General features: G+C 45.7%; 1 protein-coding gene across 1 annotated transcript; it reads left to right on the forward strand.

Moving 5' to 3' along the window:
• Positions 1–463: 463 nt before the first annotated feature.
• On the forward strand, positions 464–19,837 carry CGAS (cyclic GMP-AMP synthase). The gene is made up of 5 exons (XM_075554896.1): positions 464–1,287; positions 5,993–6,212; positions 9,000–9,242; positions 13,750–13,852; positions 15,948–19,837. The coding sequence occupies exons 1-5, from the start codon at positions 604–606 to the stop codon at positions 16,297–16,299; spliced, it is 1,602 nt and encodes a 533-aa protein (XP_075411011.1). The 5' UTR covers positions 464–603; the 3' UTR covers positions 16,300–19,837.
• The last annotated feature ends 5 nt before the right edge of the window (positions 19,838–19,842 follow it).

Consider the following 19,842-nt stretch of genomic DNA (forward strand, 5'->3'; position numbering starts at 1 on the left):
GTGGGAGAAAGTATGTCGTTTTCCAAACGTAAGCTCCCAAACTTATTTGGCCTACCGACCCATCTTCAGGAAAAAAAAGAAAACGAAAAACCAAACAAACCGCCGTGGCCATGAACACCTTTCAGACTCTCGCCCGCAATCCAGGATAAAGTGTAGGTATCTGCTTTCGAGTCCTCCCGCCCTCCCCCATCACTCAGCGCCCGGGAGGAGGCGGTCTCGCCCATTTGGGGAAACCCTGGCATAACCGGTGCGTCCAGGCTGCTGACAATGCGTTTGGCAACTAAGGCCCTCGAAAAACGGGTATTTTTTGCTTCCTTCTCGTTGCTTTGAGTCCTGTCCCCAAACCAGTGGAACCCCTTCTACTGGAGGGTGTGCAGGGGCGGGGCCGCCCCACCCCACGCCCGCCCCGCGGCAGGGCGCGGCCAGCTGTGACCGCCCCGCGCGAGTCCCCGCCGCACGCTGCCCGCTGGGGGCGGACACTGCGCCCCGCCGCGCGCTTCCCGCCAGATTTGTGAGTTTCATTTCCTACCTCGGGACAGAGCCTTCCCGCCAGGCTCTTCTCCTTTCTCCCCAGCCACCTTCCCTCGGGTGCACAGCACGCAGATGGAGCGACCGCGGGGAAAGGCGACGCAGCCGTCGAGGAAGGCCGGGGCTGCGGCTCCCAAATGCTCCGCGCGCAGTGCCCGCGGCGCCCAGGCGGAGCCCGGCGAGTTTCCGCCCGCCTCCGGGCCCGGGCAGCCGGGTGCCGGAAGATGCAGCCCCGCGGCGCAGGCGGAGGCCTCGCAGGACGAGTGTGCCCGGGACCCCCCGGAGAAGCCGCAGGCTCGCCCGCCGGGCGCCCGGCCCAAGAAGGCGCCCCGCGGCGCCGGGGGCGCGAGGCCCGAGGGCGCCGTCCCCTTGGAGGGGACCGAGGCCCCCGGCGCGGTCCCGGCGGAGGAGCCGGACTCGTCCGCGTCCCTGGGTCCGCCCCTTCCCCAGGCGGGACCCCGCCGCCCCGGGGCCCAGGCCCCCACTCGGGAGCGGAGATCGGTGACCGGGCCCAAGGAGTTGCGGCCCCCCGGCCCGCAAGCCGCGGCCGCCGGCCCCGAGCGGAGCGAGTCGGCGCCCAAAGACTGGAAGCCCCGGAGGGTGCTGGAGAGCCTGAAGCTGCGCCGCGCCGAGATCAGCCGGGCGGCGGAGGTGGTGAACCGCGTCGTGGACCACCTGCAGCGGACGCTGCAGTGCCGACCGTCCGCGTTCAGCGGCATCTCGCTGCTGCGCGCCGGGAGTTACTATGAACACGTGAAGGTGAGCTGCTGCGCGTGCGGGCCTCTGCTTCCCCGCCCGCTCCTCTGCCTCCCGCACTTTCTCCTTTAGTCCCTCACTCCCCCACCCCCACCTGGGCGTTCCTTAGACTTCAAAGTCAAACCGAGAAAAACCGACTTGACTTTCAACGTGGCGATTCCTAGAGAGTCGAACTGCCCCTGTGGGTTCCCGAGGGATGCAAACCCTTCTGGGAGCCGAAAGCCTCACCTTTCTCCCGCAGAGAGCCGAGCGGGTTTGAACTGCTACCCTTCTTGTTAGCAGCCAATCCCAAATCCACTGTGCCACCAGGGCCCCTTTGGCCGCCTGTGGCACCGTTGTAATTAAGTAGACCCACTGAATGGTTCACTCCATTCGTCTATCCATCCAAAGATCATCCAACCAAGTACACTGATAGCCCGCCTCTTTCAGATTCTGCTACAAGGCAAGTTCCAGTATATGGATTCATTCATGCAAGCAGATGTGTGTTAAGTTTCTTTCCATTCTCTGTGTACTTGCTGTTGATAAACTCCGACTTGGATAATTCAGAATCATCCTCGAGGAATTCCATAATATATCTAAGAGCCGTTTTTTAAAATGAGGAGGGCATCTGTATTGCCTAGGAAAAAATCCTCAAGCCAGTGAATTTGAGAATGGGCTGGACTTCCTTAACTGTCTCAGTCCCATTATTCACTTCTCCATATTGATGTCATTGGAGAACTAAGAAAGGCATATAGCAGAAAAATGGTTTATCTTCCTTTATGGGTGCATGCAAAACGTTTTTTCTACCTTGGATTCCAAGCTCTTGAAATTGGTAAGCCCGCTGCCATGGACTCAACTCTGATTCATTGCAACCCTGTGCAAGGTGTTGAAGACCGCTGTTTACAGTATTACCCCCGAACGGTAAACATTTTTTGCTGAATATATTCTCAATAGCAACATAGCCATTGTCATCCAGTTGATGCCGACTCACAGCGACCCTATGGGACAGGTGGAGCTGCCCTTGTGGGTTTCCGAGACAGTAACTGTTCGTGGGAGTAGAAAGCCCCGCCTTTCTCCCTCGGAACCGACTGGTGCTTTCCGACTGCTGACCATGCATATTGCAGCCCAGTGTGTAACCACTGCGCCACCAGCAACCCTAATTGCGACATATATCTTTAAAGGTTGTAAGTAACTCAGTATACGTCAACGGAGTTGACAAATACATGTTTAATCTTTTATTTTTATTTAAAAAATCATTTTATTGGGGGGCTCGTACAACTCTTACCACAATCCATACGTACATCCATTGTGTCAAGCACATTTGTACATTTGTTGCCATCATCACTCTCAAACCATTCACTTTCTACTTGAGCCCTGGGTGTCATCAGCTCGACAAATACATTTTTGTGTTCTGATTCAGTGAAATACTGCATAGACTAATGAAAGATCAAATTTCCAGTAAGAAAATGACAGCAATATATATAATCACTGCCATCCAGTCGATTCTGATTCATATTGACCTTATATGGGATTTCTGCTCCCTTATGGAGATGAAAAGAAAACTATTAAAACCCTTTGTTGGAATGCTTTACACTTTCCACAAAACAGAAACTAAAATGACCTGTTATTCATTGAGTCACAAATACAGTCCTTGAGTTCTCTAAAACATGACTTCTTTGTAGCAGCTGGGCCCTGCAACACTGAGTTCACAACTCTGTTGTAACCTGCGGCTTCCCTGTCACATCTCTGGCTCTCCTGTCCTGCTGAGGAAGCTTTGTTTCCTGGTAGTCAGTAATACTTTCTGCCACTGCCATAGCTACTGCTACTTCTTGAACCACCGTAGTGATCTTGGTTTTGTGGTTTGGCAAAAAGTACTGACCTCCACCACTGTAACAGCCAGCGTTTCTGCCTCCAAAGTTTCCTCCCTTCAGCGGTCCAAAATTGGAAGACTGATGGTTGTAATTGCCAAAATCACTCTAGCATCTGCCACCTCGAAAATTGCTTCCATCATTACCAAATCCATTATAACCATCCCCACTGCTGTCATGTCCACCACTGCCATCAAAGTCACCAACCACGTCCACTGACGTTTCCACCCTGACCAATGTTGTCATTCCCAACCAAAGTACCTCCTTGTCCATCACCAACATTTCTAGAGCTGCTTCGACCTCTTGGCTGCAAGAGGCACTGGCCATAGGTTGCTTCGGCAGGCTTTCCTTACTTCACAGGTGTGGCCGTTCACATGGTCCTCAATAGTCACACAAGCAGAGCCTTCTTCTTGCCGCGGCCTCTATCAGTCATGATTTCAGGCACTACAATTTCCCAGATGGCTCAAAATAATCTCGGAGGTGGTGCTCTTCCGTGTTTTCTTTGATGCCAGCAACAGAGATCTTTTTCAGCGATAAAGGGGCAACTGGTCTTTGAAGTCCTCCCGGGAGACAGCCCGATCGGCTCCCTCACTCTTCCCTTCCCCTTGTGTGGGCTTGCGTTCATGGCTGCAGAACCCCCCCCCCCCCCACAGTGGAGACAGTGACAGCCCCACAGCCCCTGGAGTGCTGGGTGTGTGGCTCTCTCATGACCACACAGTCCCAGAGTGTCCCCCGTTGCTCACAATGGCTCCACAGACGCACATGTTTCAAAGCTCAATCCTCTAATAAAAAGTTTTGGCAGCTGTGCGGGGCTTGTTAGGAGTCTCCGACTTGGGATGGCATGGAGAGTGGGGTGGTGTGGCACCCCTCACAATACTTCCTCTGCGCTATTCACAGGTAGAAACGAGGGCACGTTTATAATTTTTAAATGAAAAAATGCAGATATAAAGTGTACATATTCTATGACTGTTTATATGACATCCGCAAACAGGCAAACAGGCAAATGTAATTTATGGAATTAGAAGTCATAATACTGACTACTCCGGTTGAGTGATTACTGACAGGGAGACAGAATGAGAGGGCTTTCTGAGGGGCCAAGAGTGGGCATAGGACCATTTTGAACCCGAAAAAGTGAAGTATTGTTACCGAGGTCCCAGTGTTGTTTGTGAGTCGACGCCATCTTCCCATTAGCCTTTGGTTAGTCTTTAGAGTTCTGGAGAACTTGACCTACATTCCTACTGCTTTTATGAACACATACATATTTGGAGTCTCTTACTCCATCTTTCTCACTGTTGTCATTCTCAGTATGTGTTTGACCTCAAGTACACCTCTGTTCAAACTAGCCGCATGTCACGTGTCCAAAAGACATGGAGGACACCGTGCTGAACAGTGTAATCCAAGAAATGTACTTAGAGCTTAGCCCTCATGAATGGTTAGGGGCACATTTTAAAAAGAAAACAAGCATTATACTTGAAGAAATTATTATTGTGAGATGAAAATGGAAATTGACTGACACATAAAAATGCTGTACTTCTAAGACATCACACAGTGCATGCCTTGGGGCTCATGCTCCCTTGGGTGGCTTCCAGCTTTAACCAGGTGGCTCTTGCTCACCTGGCCAGAAAGGGACTACACATTTTTTAAACCATTGTCATCAGAGGGTGACTGCAATATCTTGTGGCATAAAAGAAAACATTATAAGGGGCTTTAGTTTAACTAAATATAAACTCAGAAAATAACTAGGAATAGGTTTTTTATAAGCTTCCATTATATAACTTAGAATCATCTTGATTATAGAAATGATTGCATTTATGGTTTAAAAAATGAGTATAGAAGGGAGGAAATAACGTAGGGACTACTTCTGACTTCCTCCAGCGCCAGTAGGGAGAAGGAAACAAGTCCACACCAGCCCAAGGTCATTTGCCACAGGCACAGGTCAGATAGACCTCCGTCCTCCATTCTTCTTTACCCGTTTCTGACGTTAGCCTTTTCTCCTACAGGACTCGACTTCTCCGCTGGGCTTGCTCATCTGTCACAGGGCCCACACAGAACTCGCAGACAATACTCATGTTTGTGGGAAGTTGACAGGTTACCACAAACCAGAATCAGAAAATATTTAGGGTACAGGTCTTGATCCCTGGCAGCATCTCTTCACAGCCAGAAGCCACGTCTCTCCTTGGTCATCACTCCCTCAGTCACGTGGTCCCTTGGCCTCTGCTTCCGTGGGCACCTGCTACCCTGCCTCCCACCCCGTTCTCTCTCAGCTCCTCACTCCCTCTTTCTCAGCATGGCTCCTCTCCTGGCTGCTGCTGCTTCAGGCAGGGGTCTCTTGGTGGCCACAGGAATCTCGTCCTGTTTTGATTTGGCTCTCATACCCAGAAGAGTGACAGAACCGGCCAATCCCCTTCATGATTGCTTCACACACTCTATTTGTGTGGTGCCACCTAGTCATTTGGTGGAACGCACGGAGACAAGGATGGAAGAGCCATAGCACAGCAACTTTACTTCGCCCTAAGAAGTTACAATAAAGTAGAAAGTGTTTTGGAAATGCTGATGGCAACATATGTACAAATATGCTTGATACAATTGATGTATGGAATGTTACAAGAGCTGTAAGAGCCCCAATAAAATGATTAAAAGAAAAAAACTCATTAAAAAAAAGAATTTACAATAAAATCAATAATATACTTCCTCCTGTCCTTACTCCTCTAGTCCTTTTCCCAGTGGATGTAAACGGTAGGAATTTTGTTTTCAAAGAAGACTGTTTAAGTAGCAATTTCAAAAAAAAAACAACTATCAATTGCAGTAGCTTGGAAAATATCTACCAGCAAGATCTTAGTTCTGTTTTCACTATTTTGTAGATATCTGCGCCAAATGAATTTGATGTCATGTTCACACTGAACATTGAAAGAATCCAGCTAGAAGAATACTTAAATAGTTCTGCTTTTTACTTTGTGAAGCTCAAAAGAAACCCCAAGGGAAATCCTCTGAGCCAGTTTTTAGAAGGGGAAATATTATCTGCTTCTAAAATGCTGGCACAGTTTAGGACCATCATTAACAAAGAAATTAAAAACATTGAAGGTAAGATTTCTGACTTTTGATTTTTCCAGGGTTCATCAGACACATTAAGTGGTCTTCCTCGGCTTCCCTAAGCTGCTGTCCTCTTACCCCTTGAGCATGTCTTGTATCGTGGTCTCTGTTTACTGCATCTTCTTGGTCCTCTTCCTAAATGTGGATCGCCCCCATTTCAGGCTGCACCCAGGTATAATAAGTGAATGGAACAGGTGGGCACCCCTCTTGAAGCTTGTGATGGGACAAGTGATATTGTTTCGGGTGAGGAGCACCGAAGGGCAAGGCCTGGAGCAGAAAAGAGCTTGGAAATGTCCGGAAACAGAAAGGCTCATGGACAAGGGGAGAGTGGCCTGAAGTGACGTTGAAGAGGTGGCCAGAAGCCAAAAGTCACAAGAATTTGCAGATTGTCAATAAGAGTTGTGTATTGTGAAGCCAAGGACAAGCTTCAGTCAAGAAGTGTTTTTTTGTTTTGTGTTTTTAAAAGTTAAGGTGAAAATGATGGTGGGAACCTAGGTGCCGTTGGCGGAGTGGCATAGTGTTGGGCTGCATACTGCAAGGTCGGCAGTTTGAAAGCACCAGCTACATCTCGGCAGGGAGAAAGATGGAGTTTCTACTCCTGCAAAGAGTTAGTCTTGGAAACCCAAAGGGCAGTTCTACCCTGTCTTATGAAGTCACCATGAGTCAGGATCCAGTCATTGGCAGTAAGTTTGGTTTTTTGTTGTTGTTAGATGGGGAAGGATTAAGTTGCTGAGGATGGAGAGAAGCAGACAAGTCCAAGCTATCCTGATGCTTATTGTAGGATTAAGTGGAGGGAGAGAGTGAGGGAAAGGACTGAATTAAATCTGACTCGCAGACAGGAAGGACTGAGAAAGAACGTGATTTGGGATGTAATTAGGAGTTTGGCTTTGGATATGAGGAAAGTTCCCGAGATGCATCCCAGCGGCTGTCACATAGGCAGCTGGATATGGGTTTGGAGTTCAGAGAACATGCCGAGGCAGCAGGCAAACATTTGAAATTCTCCAACATCTAGATGCCATAGTGAGTGTATGAGTGCATCTAGACAAGAGGACAGGCTCACTTACTTATGAATTTAATAGGTATATCTTGAACCTCAGTCCCAGGTACTGTTCTAGATGTTTGGGTTACATTAATGAGTACATAGATTAATGTTCTCACCCTTCTGTAGTTTACAATCTTGCAAGTGGGGACAGGTAATTAATACTAACTGTAAACCCTAGTGGAGAGGGCATGGATGTCCTCAGGGAGGAAGAGCGTGATGATCGCTGCACAAATTACAGTCAGTCACCACTGTCACTGAGCGGAACATACAGACGCTAGCGCATCCGCACATCGGTGTCTGCTTTGCTCAACAACAGCAACAAAAACTCAAATGACATTAAAGACACGCGTGTGCTAGCATGTGGTAGCATGCTAGCATAGTAGTGCTTTGGGGGGGGTTCCAGTGAAGGGAAAGGCATCAGGAGAGTTCTGGGGGTCGGGCGTGAGAGGCGAATTGCAGTGTCAAATAGAGTGGCAAGACGGTCGGTCGCAGCCGAGAGTAGACTGAAAAGGAAGAAAAGGAGTGGTGTGAGTGTCGCAGGAGGAGCGCTCAGTGTTCAACATGCTGCCAACAGCCAGAAAACCATCGGCTTTGCTGGCAACTTACGGAGCAGTGACTTGAGCATCAGGCTGCTAACCCAAAGGTTGGCTATTTTGAACTATGAAATCGTCTGCTTTGGTAAAGGTGATACAGGCTCCCAGGCAGCAGCCATGGCTGTGGTCATGGGAGTCTCTCTTCCTGATTCGGAGGCAGCTCACTTCAACTCCCAGTGAATGGCAAAACGGTCATTCTTCTCAATAAACGTTTCACGCGCTATTTGCATGGCTGCATCTTCTCATTTGATGGGAGTTACAAAAACAGCCACACCAAATAACCTTACTTCCCCACAAGCCTTCAACGATGGGGATCAGAAGGAAGAGAGAAGCCACGGATAAAAGATGGACCGATGTGCTGATCTAAGTATGGTGAAAATGCGAATATGGTCTAAGGTTTTCAACTTAGTGATTTATCTTCTCTTTCCCAATGGTGTCTCCCCAAAGTCTTATTCTTGTCTATAACTCCTGGCACACTCTTAATTGCCAAAGCCAGTCTCTCGCAATCTTCGGACTACCATAACCACCTACCCTGCAGCCATCGCCACCAGCTACATGTCCTGCGAGCACTGAGATCTCAATGCATCTCAAATGAAGTTAATTCCGGCCCATTTTCCTCCCACCTGCTTCCTCGAGTTTAGAAAATGGGCCTAGCTTCAACCTGCGGTGGCATCCCAGTCTGCTGCCTTCTTCCTGACCTCACACATGTAATCCATCTACCCACCTTGTGAAGGGAATCGTCAGCGGTACCACTGCTGCTCCCTGTCTTCACGCTCACAGCCTGGGTGCTACCGCAGACACCTCTGGCCTGCACTACTGCTCTGGCCTCGCCACCTCATGCCTGCCCTCTTCTCCAGCCTCTGTTGTAGCCACCTGTGATTCCAAATAAAAATTAAGCCACAGCATCCCCTACCCCCGCCATCTCCCATATCACACACAGCTTGATGCCTCCCCACACGAAACATCAATATCTGTTCAGCATAGAAATAGCACTTTTTGCCTTGTGGAGTTAAGTTCCACGTTAGAACCACGTTTCACCTTAACGTTTAGTGTTGTATCGATTTCCTGTTGCATTATTTTCTTGAGATTTCCAGAGAAAATTAGATCCATTCAACCTTTGGTCCCTTCTGCGCATTTCGACAGGTACGGATATTGTTCTGCAGAGGAAAAAGAAAGGGAGCCCTGCCGTAACGCTTCTCATTAAGCACCCTATGGAAATATCTGTGGACATAATCTTGGCCTTGCAGTCAAAGAGCAGCTGGCCTGCTAGCACTACAAACGGTCTGCCCATCCAGAAATGGCTTGGAGCCAAGGTTAGACGGGACCTAAGACTACAGCCCTATTACCTCGTCCCCAAGCATGCAAAGGAAGGACACAGTTTTCAAGGTATTTCGAATGTGACAATTGAAGATGCTTAGTGAAGAGATATTGATGGGGAAATGTTAATGTCATTACGAAGGCAGTAAAAGATTGCTAGCCAAATAATGCCGATGCATTTCAGAAGCCACCAGGCTAAGTCGGCAGTAAGGTGGGATTTTGTTGAAAATTGCAAAAGGAATGACTGTAGTAATCATATCAAATATTAGATTGTAAAATGTCTAGTAGCCCACATTAAAATTTTATCTTTTTCATAAAGAAAAGCAGCACTAGCCTTGGCGCCAGACTGTCCTGGATCTGAATCTGCAGCGTTGTTTTGGCGGATTCCTAAGCCTCCACACCCTCTTTGCTCCCCAGTACGTGCATTAAGGAGCCCTGGTGGCACAGTGGTTAAGCGCCTGGCTGCTCCCCGAAAGGCTGGTGGGTTGAACCCCCTCAGTGACCCATCGAAGCCCATGTTTCACTTTGGCAGAAAGAGAAAGATGTTCCGCAGCTATTTCCTCCCCAGCAGTGGCTTTCTCCTCTTCACGGTGCTGGTTGCGGAACAGAAGTTTATACATTCAATAAAGTCTATCTTACCAATGTTTATCTTGAGTGGGATCATGCTTTTGCTGTATTTTCCATGGGGTTTGCATTTCTCTAATTATGAATGATGTTGAATATTTTTCATATGTTTTAAGAGCCATTCAAAAAAACTCTTCACGTTTTTTTTCTGTTTTCAACCCCCCTCCCAACTATTACAGGCTGTTGATATACTAAAGATATCGACTTACTTTCCCTTCAACTCTTTTATTGTGAATTAAGTGGTCTCTATATATCAGTTCACTGTTTTGGCATTTAACAACTTATCAAAATTCTCAATAGTTTTCCCTGTTTTTGCCAACCCCCGATTTCTATCTTGCAGTATATTACCTTTGTCTTCATCCAAGTTAACACCCCAGCCTATTGCTTCCCCATCTCTCCCTTCCCTATTACCCTGGATAGCCACCAAAGTCTGTTTCTTTTGGTATGAAAGCCTTTTATTGATTTTTAAAAATAATAGCGATATCATACAATATTTCTTCTTTTGTTTTTTGACTAATTTCACTCAGTATAATGTCCTTCCAATCCATCCATGTCATGGGTGTTTCACAGTTTTGTAATTGTTCTTCAGCATTGCCTCGTATACCATTGTGTTTATGGACTGAAGTGTAAATCCATGATTGGGCACGCAGATTGTTTCCATCCTCTGCTAGTGTGAACAGAACTGTGACGCGCGTGGATGTGGCTGCATCTGCCTGTGCTTCGTTCCATGTTTCTTTAGGGTACTTAAAGCTCACTGCCATCTAGTCGATGCCAACTCTTAGCAGCTGTGTAGGACAGTGCAGAACTGCCCTGTGCGTTTTCGAGACGCTAACGGTTTACGGGAGTAGAAAACCCCATCTTTCTCCTGTGGAGCAGCTGGTAGTTCCAACCTGCTGACCTTTTAGGTCGCAGTCCACTGTGTAACCAGTATGCCACCAGGGCTGCTTTTAGGGTATACACTTCTAGGAAATAAAATTGTTAACAGACTTAGTGTGTCTAAGATACAAATTCCAAATGCTTAGATTTATTAGGAAGGCAAGGAACTCTGATGGTGTGGTGGGTTATGCATGAGCTGACAATGTCAAGGTCAGTGGTTCAAACCACCCGGTGCTCCATGAAAAAAAACATGAGGTTGTCTGCTTTTGTAAAGATTTTAAAGTCTTGGAAACCCAAAGGAGCAGTTCTCTTGTGTCTTTTAGGGTCATTGTGAGTTGAAAATTACTTGATGGCAGTGAATATTAAGAATGCAGTTTTTTAAAAAAAGAATGCAGTTTTATTTCAGCTAGGAATTAGCATTAGGAATACTATTTATTCTCTCTAATCTAATTATTAGGAATACAAATTTCTTAGAGGAAATTAAGTGATATTAAATTAAGTGATATTAAATTAAGTGATATTAAATTAAAGGATAACTAACATGTAATTACATATTAAAAGAGGCACCTTGAAGCAAACAATGGGCTCAGATGAGAAAATGGTGGGCAGGGGGAAAGTAAGAGCTTACCATAACCATAGTAAAGCGGACTACCATCTACATGCTGCTGCATTGCTCCGTAATATTTTGTTTCTATAAGCTATCTTTGTAAAGTTTAGTATATAAAAAGTAAACTGGGGGAGGGTCCTTTTGTGAAAAAAAAGAGTGGTTTCATCTGTCCCCCAAGTTGTTCCAGGACCACTAGCTCTTAAATTCCGAGCACCGATTCACTGGTTGGCTTCATACTAGGAATACACGATTGGTCTATAAGTAGAAAAGAAATCAATATAATTGACCGCATTAGGAGGATGGAGGAAAAAGCCAGCAAAGGGATCATCTAAATAGAGGCAGAAAACAGTGAAGCACGTGCCACATTCTCCACCTATCATTTAAAAAAGCTTTAGCAATTTAACACTAGATGAAAACTTTATCTGAAAGAAATCTAGATTAAAAACAATGACAGCAAAACTAGAGCAACATCATAAGGTAAGGGGAAAAGGGTGAAGGTTTTCTCCTTGAAATCAGGAAGATGGGATATTGGGGATCCCGGCTTTGTCCAACATCAGGAGCCCAGGTGCGTTGTGGTTACACTTGGGGCTACAAAGTGCAAGGTCAGCAGCACGAGCCGGCGAGCTCAGTGGGGAGAGATGAGGCGGTCTGCTCCCTACAGATTTCTAGCCCAGAAACCACAGGGCACTTCGACTCCCCCCTGGAGCGTTCCCGGGAGATGGAACTCACTCGGAGGGAGGGGGGGGGAATAAGTTTGCAAATACGCTACAGCATTAAATTGTGTCAACTGGAGTCATTGCTGAGCTGCTCTTTCATGCAGAGAACAGCGTTAAAGACTGCTTTATTGATAGAGCGTCTGGGCCTTAAAGGCTTGAAGGTGAACAAGCAGCCATCTAGATCAGAAGCAACAAAGCCCACATGGAAGAAGCACACCAGCCAGTGCGATCACGAGGTGCCAAAGGGACCAAGTATAAGGCATCAAAGAACAAAAAAATCATATCATTGGGTGCACACCTCCATGATATGATCGCTGAGGACAAACGGGTGCAATAGCAAATGTGGCAAAGAAAGCTGATGGTGTCCGGCTATCGAAAGAAATAGTGTCTGGGGTCTTAAAGGCTTGAAGGTGAACAAGCGGCCATCTAGCTGAGAAGCAACAAAGCCCACATGGAAGAAGCACACCGGCCTGTGTGATCACAAGGTGTCAAGGGATCAGGTATCAGGCATCAAAGAACAAAATCTTACTATAGTGAATGAGCAGAGGAGTGCGGAATGGAGACCCAAAGCCCATTTGTAGGCCACTGGACATCCCCTTACAGAGGGTCTTGGGGAGGAAAAGAGACAGTCAGGGTGCAATGTAGCAACGATGAAAAATACAACTTTCCTCTAGTTCCTAAATGCTTCTCCCCACCCCCCCACCCCCACACACACTGTCATGATCTGAATCCTACCTTGCAAGTCTGACTAGACCAGAGGAGGTACACTGGTACAGATGGGAACAGAAAACACAGGGAATCCAGGGCAGATGATTCCCTCAGGACCAGTGGAGTGAGTGGCAATACTGGGAGGGAATAGGGTCGGTGGGTTGAAAAGGGGGAACCTATTTCAAGGACCTGCATTTGACCTCCTCCCTGGGGGACATACAACAGAAAAGTGGGGGAAGGGAGAAGTGGGACAGAGCCAGATATGACAAAAAATAATTTATAAATTATCAGGGGTTCATGAGGGAGTGGGGAGTGGGGAGGGAGGGGGAAAATGAGGACCTGATTCCAGGGGCTTAAGTGGAGAGCAAAAGTTTTGAGAATGATGAGGGCAACGAATGTACAAATGTGCTTTACACAATTGATATATGTATGGATCGAGATGGGTGGTGTATGAGTGCCTAATAACATAATTAAAAAAAAAAAACAACACAAGCGACCGGAGAACTTGAAAAGCCATCCCTCTGCCCTTCAATTAAGCCCACCTGTGTGTATCGGCCAATTTGGGATGATAAGCTAACTACCTCAGTGAGCAAACCTTATTGTGAAAAACAGGAAAATACATCAAGCTCCGTTGTTTAATGTAATTTGGCCGTACAGGAATATACAGGATTAAAGGATCCCGATATCCTAATGATTATGGGAAATGTAATGCTAGTTGACCACAGAAAAAATATTCGCTGGGGGTAGTCCTGAAATGACAAAGGTAACTCGGTGAGGAAACGAAGCAGGGCACCCCAGGAAATGCAAGATTCACTGTATTCTCTTACATCCAAGAAATCCAGGAGTTAAGGGGTGAGTTCAGATAAGGGAAATATTTTGAGGTCCCATTAAATAGAGGCAGGCAAGACACTAGTACGTTTCCCTCTTCATTTATAGTCAACCTCCTGGAGGAAAATTTGAACCTCCCATAAAAAAAAAAAAGACGGCTTTATTTAGGGATGGGTAACTAGTAAAGTGCTTTTCTACTTCTCTCTTCAAAATCCAGAAGAAACATGGCGGCTGTCCTTCTCTAACATCGAGAAGGACATTTTGAACAATCATGGACAATCAAAAACCTGCTGTGAGACCAATGGAGAGAAGTGCTGCAGGTAGGAGCTCGGCTTGCGGAATGGCAGGCGTGCCTGGTGCCCTGCCTGGGTGGGGTCCTGGGGAGCAGCCCAGGACTGGGTTGGTCTAGTGCAGCGGTCAGGAACCTTTTGAGCCAGAAGAGCCAATCCTGTCCCTCATAACAATTTGAAAATTATTCAAAAATCATAAATATGTTTTTACAAACAAATGAAATCATCCTTATCTGAATAATAGCCTCTAAAACATTTCAGTTTTACTTCACAGCCACAGGTGCTTGCCAAAAGAGCTGTGTAGACCTCTCTGGCCGCAGTTTGCCGACCCCCGGCCTAGTGCATGAATCCGGCACATGAGCCTCAGACAGAAGTCACGTCCACGGGAGTGGGCAGGAAGCTGTAAGAAGGGACGGCCTGGATACCAATTATAATTAGGCAGGATAGAGAGGCTATGAACATTACCCATAACAGTGTCTTAGTAGTCTGCCTGCCTAAAGGTAATGTCTAGTGGGAAGAGGCCAAAGGATAACTTTTTTTTAATAGTATTACTAGGGGTTCAAACAACTCTCACTACAACCCCTACATACATCAACTGTGTAAAGCACATTTGTACATTCATTGCCCTCATCATTCTCAAAACATCCACTCTCCACCCAAGCCCCTGGCATCAGCTCCTCATTTTCCCCCTCCCTCCTCGCTTCTCCCTCCCTCAGAAACCCTTGATAATTTACAAGTTATTATTTTGTCATATCTTGCACTGTCTGGCGTCTCCCTTCATCCACTTTTCGGTCGTCCGTCCCCCATGGAGGAGGTTATGTATGTAGATCCTTGTAATCGGTTCCCAAAGGATAACTCTTCTTGGCTTCTTTCTTTGGGATGGTTTAGCGGCATTGAAGGCCAGGGACTGACTTATTGGCCAAGATGGAATGAACATGACCCTTCCTGCCCTCAAGTAAACTGTGACTCAAACCTAGCCTGTAGGCCAGGAGTCGAAGCGCCTCTGTGGGTTTCTTCCCAGGCTAGACATCTTTATGGGCGCGGAAAGCCTCATGTTTCTCCCTCAGAGAGGTTGGGGGTTTCAAACTGCTGACGTGCTGGTTAGTAGCCCAACGCATAACCCACTATGCCACCAGGTCCCTGAACCAACACTAAGAGATGGGCAATTCTTTCTTCTGGCAGCTTACACGTCATCAAGAACTGAGGTGAAAACATTACTCAGTTTTAGGTTCTAACACTGACCGGTCTGAAAATGCATAAATGATAGATAGGTACAGTTTTTTTTGGCACAGGCTTGAAGAAAAGGATATTCCTAATAAGTCTAAAAGTAGCCCGAATGGCATTGTCAGGTAGCCGGTGGATGGCTAACTGCAGGGTTGGTGGTTCCAACTCTCTAACTGCTCTGAGGGGGAAAATGAGGCTTTCTGCCCCTGTACAGATTTACAGCCCTGGAAATCTTCTACAGAGTCAGAGCCAACTCGATGGCAGTGCATTTGGGGTTAATGAGCCCAAATAAGTTTTAGGTGCATTAAATTTTATCAAAACAGAATGAATAACTTAAGTATAGATCATCTGCTCTCCGTAACTGTGGGTTTCACATCTTATGGTTCAACACGATAAGTCACCTGGCAGTGATTTAAAGTCTATGGAAAAGGGGTATAGGTTATATGCAAATACGACACCATTTCTTCTCCGGGACTTGAACATCTGGATTTTGGAATGGTGGGAGAGAGGGTCGTGGAACAAACCCCTTGTGAATGCTAAGAGCATTTGCAGTCCAGGAAGCCACACCATTGAAAACAAATTCAAACCTGGTCTTTGTAAGTACTGAAGAGCTGGAGGAAGGCCCAGAATTCTAAATTTATGTAGTTAAATGATGTCAGTAGAAACTGGAAATGTGATGCAGGAACACAAGATTTTTTGTTGTTGTGGATTTTGCAACTTGAAAGCATGTGTTTGTTTTTTTTAATGAGGTTTAGGGTGACTTTATATTTATTTGTATGGCTTTAGTATTTTAATATGTTTTTTTCCCCCTGTAAGATGCTTAAATATTTTGGTTTAAAATAAGTAAAAGGTTTACAATAAGAAAAACTAAATCCAGTTTTGTTTTTGTTTTATTCAACAGGAAAGAGTGTTTAAAGCTAATGAAGTATCTTTTAGAACAACTGAAAAAAAAGTTTGAAAAACGAAGAGAACTGGACAAATTCTGTTCTTACCACGTGAAAACGGCCTTCTTCCACCTTTGTTCCCAGGACCCCTGTGACAGCCAGTGGCACTTCAAGGACCTGGAGCAGTGCTTTGAGAACTGTGTGACACACTTCCTTCAGTGCCTCCAGACAGAGCGCCTGGCTCACTACTTCATTCCTGGGCTCAATCTCTTCTCGCCAGACAAAATTGGAAAAGCAAATCAAGAATTTCTATTAAAACAGATTGAATATGAAAGAGACAATGGATTTCCAGTTTTTGGGGAATATTGAAATTATAACTTTAAAAAGGATTTTAGCTATGGAGTGACTTTTAATAATTAAAATGTTTTAAATTTGTTACCGCAATGATGGACTGATATGAATGTAAATTATTATTCCTACTCGTCTTAATACAGTATGAATGTGTTAACTACCTGAGAAAGAGATTCATCAATGAATGAGAAGCAAAAACTCTTGTTGCTGTGAGTCAATCCTGACGCCTGCACACGCCACGTTATAGAGCAGAACTGCGTCCAAGGCTGTCTCAGCTCTCACCTTTCCTGAAGCAGTTCAAGAACCCCAGGCCTTTCTGCAGCAGACCTGCTAGGTAGGTTCAGATCATCAACCTTCAGGTTGGCAGTTGTTCACAAATTTCACCAACTGTGAACCTTCAAAAAACCCCAACGACAAAAAACTAGACTCCAAATCTGCTGCCATGAAGTGAATCCTAATTCAGTGACCCTGTTACACAGAGTACAACTACTCCTTCAGGTTTCTGACACGACATCTTTACAGAGCAGACAGCCTGTCTTTCTTCCACAGAGCTGCTGGTGGGTTTGAACCACCAACCTTACAGTTAACAAAGCAATGCCTCTCCAGCGTCACAGGCTAAGACACCTTCAAGAAGTCAAAGCAGTATGTAAAATCCAAAAATTGTACCATATTGGAATTTAAAAAGGACAAATATGTATTTGTTTAATTAAACTCATCTACACTTCCTACCATGGCATTGGTAAACCTGCTTCCCAAGACCTCTTTGAAGTGCTGAACAGCATGGATATTACTTTAAGGACTAAGGTGTGCTTGACCTAAGCCATCCTCTTTTCAGTTGCCTCATATGCATGTGAAAGTTAGACATTGAATATGGAAGGGTGGGGGGAAAGCCAGGCATTTGAATCATGGTGCTGGCAGATATTATTGAAAGTACCAGGGACTACCAAAGAACAAACACATTTGTCGTGGAAGAAGTACAGCCAGAATGTTCCTCAGAGGCAAGGATGGCGAGACACCTCACGTAACTTGGACATGTTATCAGGAGAGACCAGTCCCTGGAGAAAGGCTCATGCTTGGCAAAGTGGAGGGGCAGTAAAGAAAAGAGGTAGGCCCTTGACAAGATGGATGTCCACAGTGGCTGCAAGAATGCTCACACGAGAATTGTGAGGATGGGGCAGGACTGGATGGGTGGTGGTGCATTCTGTTATCTCTGAGTTGGAACTGACTTCTTGGCGCCTAACACTCAGAAAGGTTGCAAGGAACAATACTAGTAGCAGGCTCTGTTGAACATTCTAATATATCTGGAAGCAATGTTCTGTTCTTAATGCTTTGATATATAAAAGAGAAAGGAAGAAAATAAGTTCTAAGCTGTCTCTGCTCTCAGAATGCAGTTTTATAGGATGATATGGGATAAACTCAACTCACTGCCATCAAGTGAGTGACAATTCATAGTGACCCTATAGGTCAGGGGAGAACTGCCCCTGTGGGTTTCTGAGACTGTGACAGTTCTCGGGAGAAGTTCTCGGGACAAGTAGCAAACCTTGTCATTCTCCCAAGAAGTGGCTGGTGGTTGTGAACTGCAGACCATTAGCAGCCCAATATGTAACCACTACGTCACCAGAGTTAAAGTACATAATTTATTTTATCTTGTTTTTAACTTTTCTGAAAATACATGTAAGCACTAAAGGTGTGGTTGGATCATTGAATAACAAGGGAGTTGGGGTGTTAACCCCCCCACACAATCAAAAAGATACATATAACAACAAACCCCACCATTTTATTGACTTAGGTGAAGGTTTGCAGAGCAAGCCAGTTTTACATTCAACAATGCCTACACATTCAGATTCATGTCACTGCAGTGTCCTCAATCCCATTTCCTCCTGTGCTTCCTGTTTCCATCCCCCATCTCCCCTAACCCTCCGAACTTTGCCTTTGAGTAAACGCTGCCCTTCTCTCACTGGTTGATTTTCCCAACAAGGTGAGTTCAGTTCCAGACCAGAAGGCTAAGGGTCTTAGTCTTGGATTTCCCACCAGTCATCTGGTCAGGAAGCCTGATCTCTTTATGAAGTTCTGTTCCACGTATTTCCCACTGAATCCAGGACCTTCCAACGTGATTCTTTCAGAGCAGTTGGTGGTGGTCAACAGACACTATCCTATAATACCGTGTAGTCTACTGTCCTTTTCCGAACAATACTGATGCAGCATCCCCCTGGCAATGCAAATTCGACTCCAGCTCCTAATCCAGGGCACAGCGCAGGCATCTACTTTTGCAACGCCTGGCTTGCTAGATTAGGGAAACGCTGCTCTCTTCTGGTCTGATAGTCTACTGTTGACTGAAGCTTTAGAACAGTCAATTAATGAGTATGTTATATTACAGACTGCCCCCAGAGGTACTGTATCATATACTGCTCTCAGAATATTGCGTTCCTTGTGACTGCCTGAGTTGGTGTTAGCAATTCAGGAAAAGCTAACGGGGTCAGTTCTGTGAATTTTCAGATTGGCTGACAGGGTTTGTGACAAGCTTACACATAACTCAGATGTCTCAGCACTCCCAAGGCCTCGGGAGCTAGTCCTCCACTATTCCTCCCATCTGACTTCACAGAAGCCTATGTGCTCTCAGGAGCAGCAGCTTTGGGTTTTCCGTTTGCGTGGTTTTACCTTTATCTCCTTTCTGCTGGGTTCTGTTTTCAGTCTCCTTGTTGCTAGTGACAGGAAGCATTGCTGCATGAGCATGTAATGTCAGGCGAGGGAGTGAGGGGCTAAACTAGCTGCACATCCCATAAACACAGAGAGGCAATTCTAACAAATCCAAGTAGACATCATTAAAAGGAATTTCAAAGTTTGTGGAAAAATTCCATTATCATCTTTTAACTCAGTTTTTCCATGAGCTGCCTGAAGCTCCTGCCTCCCGAAGTACAAAACTTCCAGGGAAAGGTGAGGGTGAATGCGGTCAAGCTTTCACGACAAGATAGTTTATTTCCCAGGATTTCTTTTCACACACGTAGCGCTAGCTACAACTTGAAAAGGCAGCTTTTGTTTATTTTGAGCCTGACAAATATTTTGCTGTTTCAAAGTTTCTTTGACATAAGTAGGTAAAATGTACTCATTGAAGAAAAAGTACACACAATGATTTAGAAAATAACAGGAGGGTGGGGTAGTGGGGGGGGGGAATAAGCTGATACCAAGGGCTCAAGTAGAAAGAAAATTTTGAAAATGGTGATGGCAACGTATGTACAAATGTGCTTGACACGATGGATGTATGGATGGGATGTGATAAGAGCTATACAAGTCCCCAATAAAATGATAGAAAAATTAAAGGGTCCCCAACCTGAAATTGTTCCAGGTGCAAGTATTTCTTGCTTGCTCCATGACAAACATTTCCTCCCTGGCCTTTTCAGTATTCATGTTGGTCTTTTCTTTCTTACTCTGTATTTTTATTTCTTTATTATTAGTATTTATCCTTACTACTTTATTTTTTTATTGTTTCTGTTGGGTTTTCCAGTTTGTGAAGTGCACAAGGTGTGGATGCATACATATAAGAATTGATACAGGGATTATCGG

The sequence above is a fragment of the Tenrec ecaudatus genome, chromosome 7, assembly GCF_050624435.1.
Source record: "Tenrec ecaudatus isolate mTenEca1 chromosome 7, mTenEca1.hap1, whole genome shotgun sequence".
Taxonomy (NCBI): Eukaryota; Metazoa; Chordata; class Mammalia; order Afrosoricida; family Tenrecidae; genus Tenrec; species Tenrec ecaudatus.

What these genes read in the sequence shown, in the direction of transcription:
- CGAS (XM_075554896.1), top strand. Translation starts at nt 604, where the DNA reads ATGGAGCGACCGCGGGGAAAGGCGACGCAGCCGTCGAGGAAGGCCGGG. An exon ending in GTTACTATGAACACGTGAAG is followed by an intron (nt 1,288 to 5,992) that starts GTGAGCTGCTGC and finishes ACTATTTTGTAG; the next exon opens with ATATCTGCGCCAAATGAATT. An exon ending in AATGGAGAGAAGTGCTGCAG is followed by an intron (nt 13,853 to 15,947) that starts GTAGGAGCTCGG and finishes TTTATTCAACAG; the next exon opens with GAAAGAGTGTTTAAAGCTAA.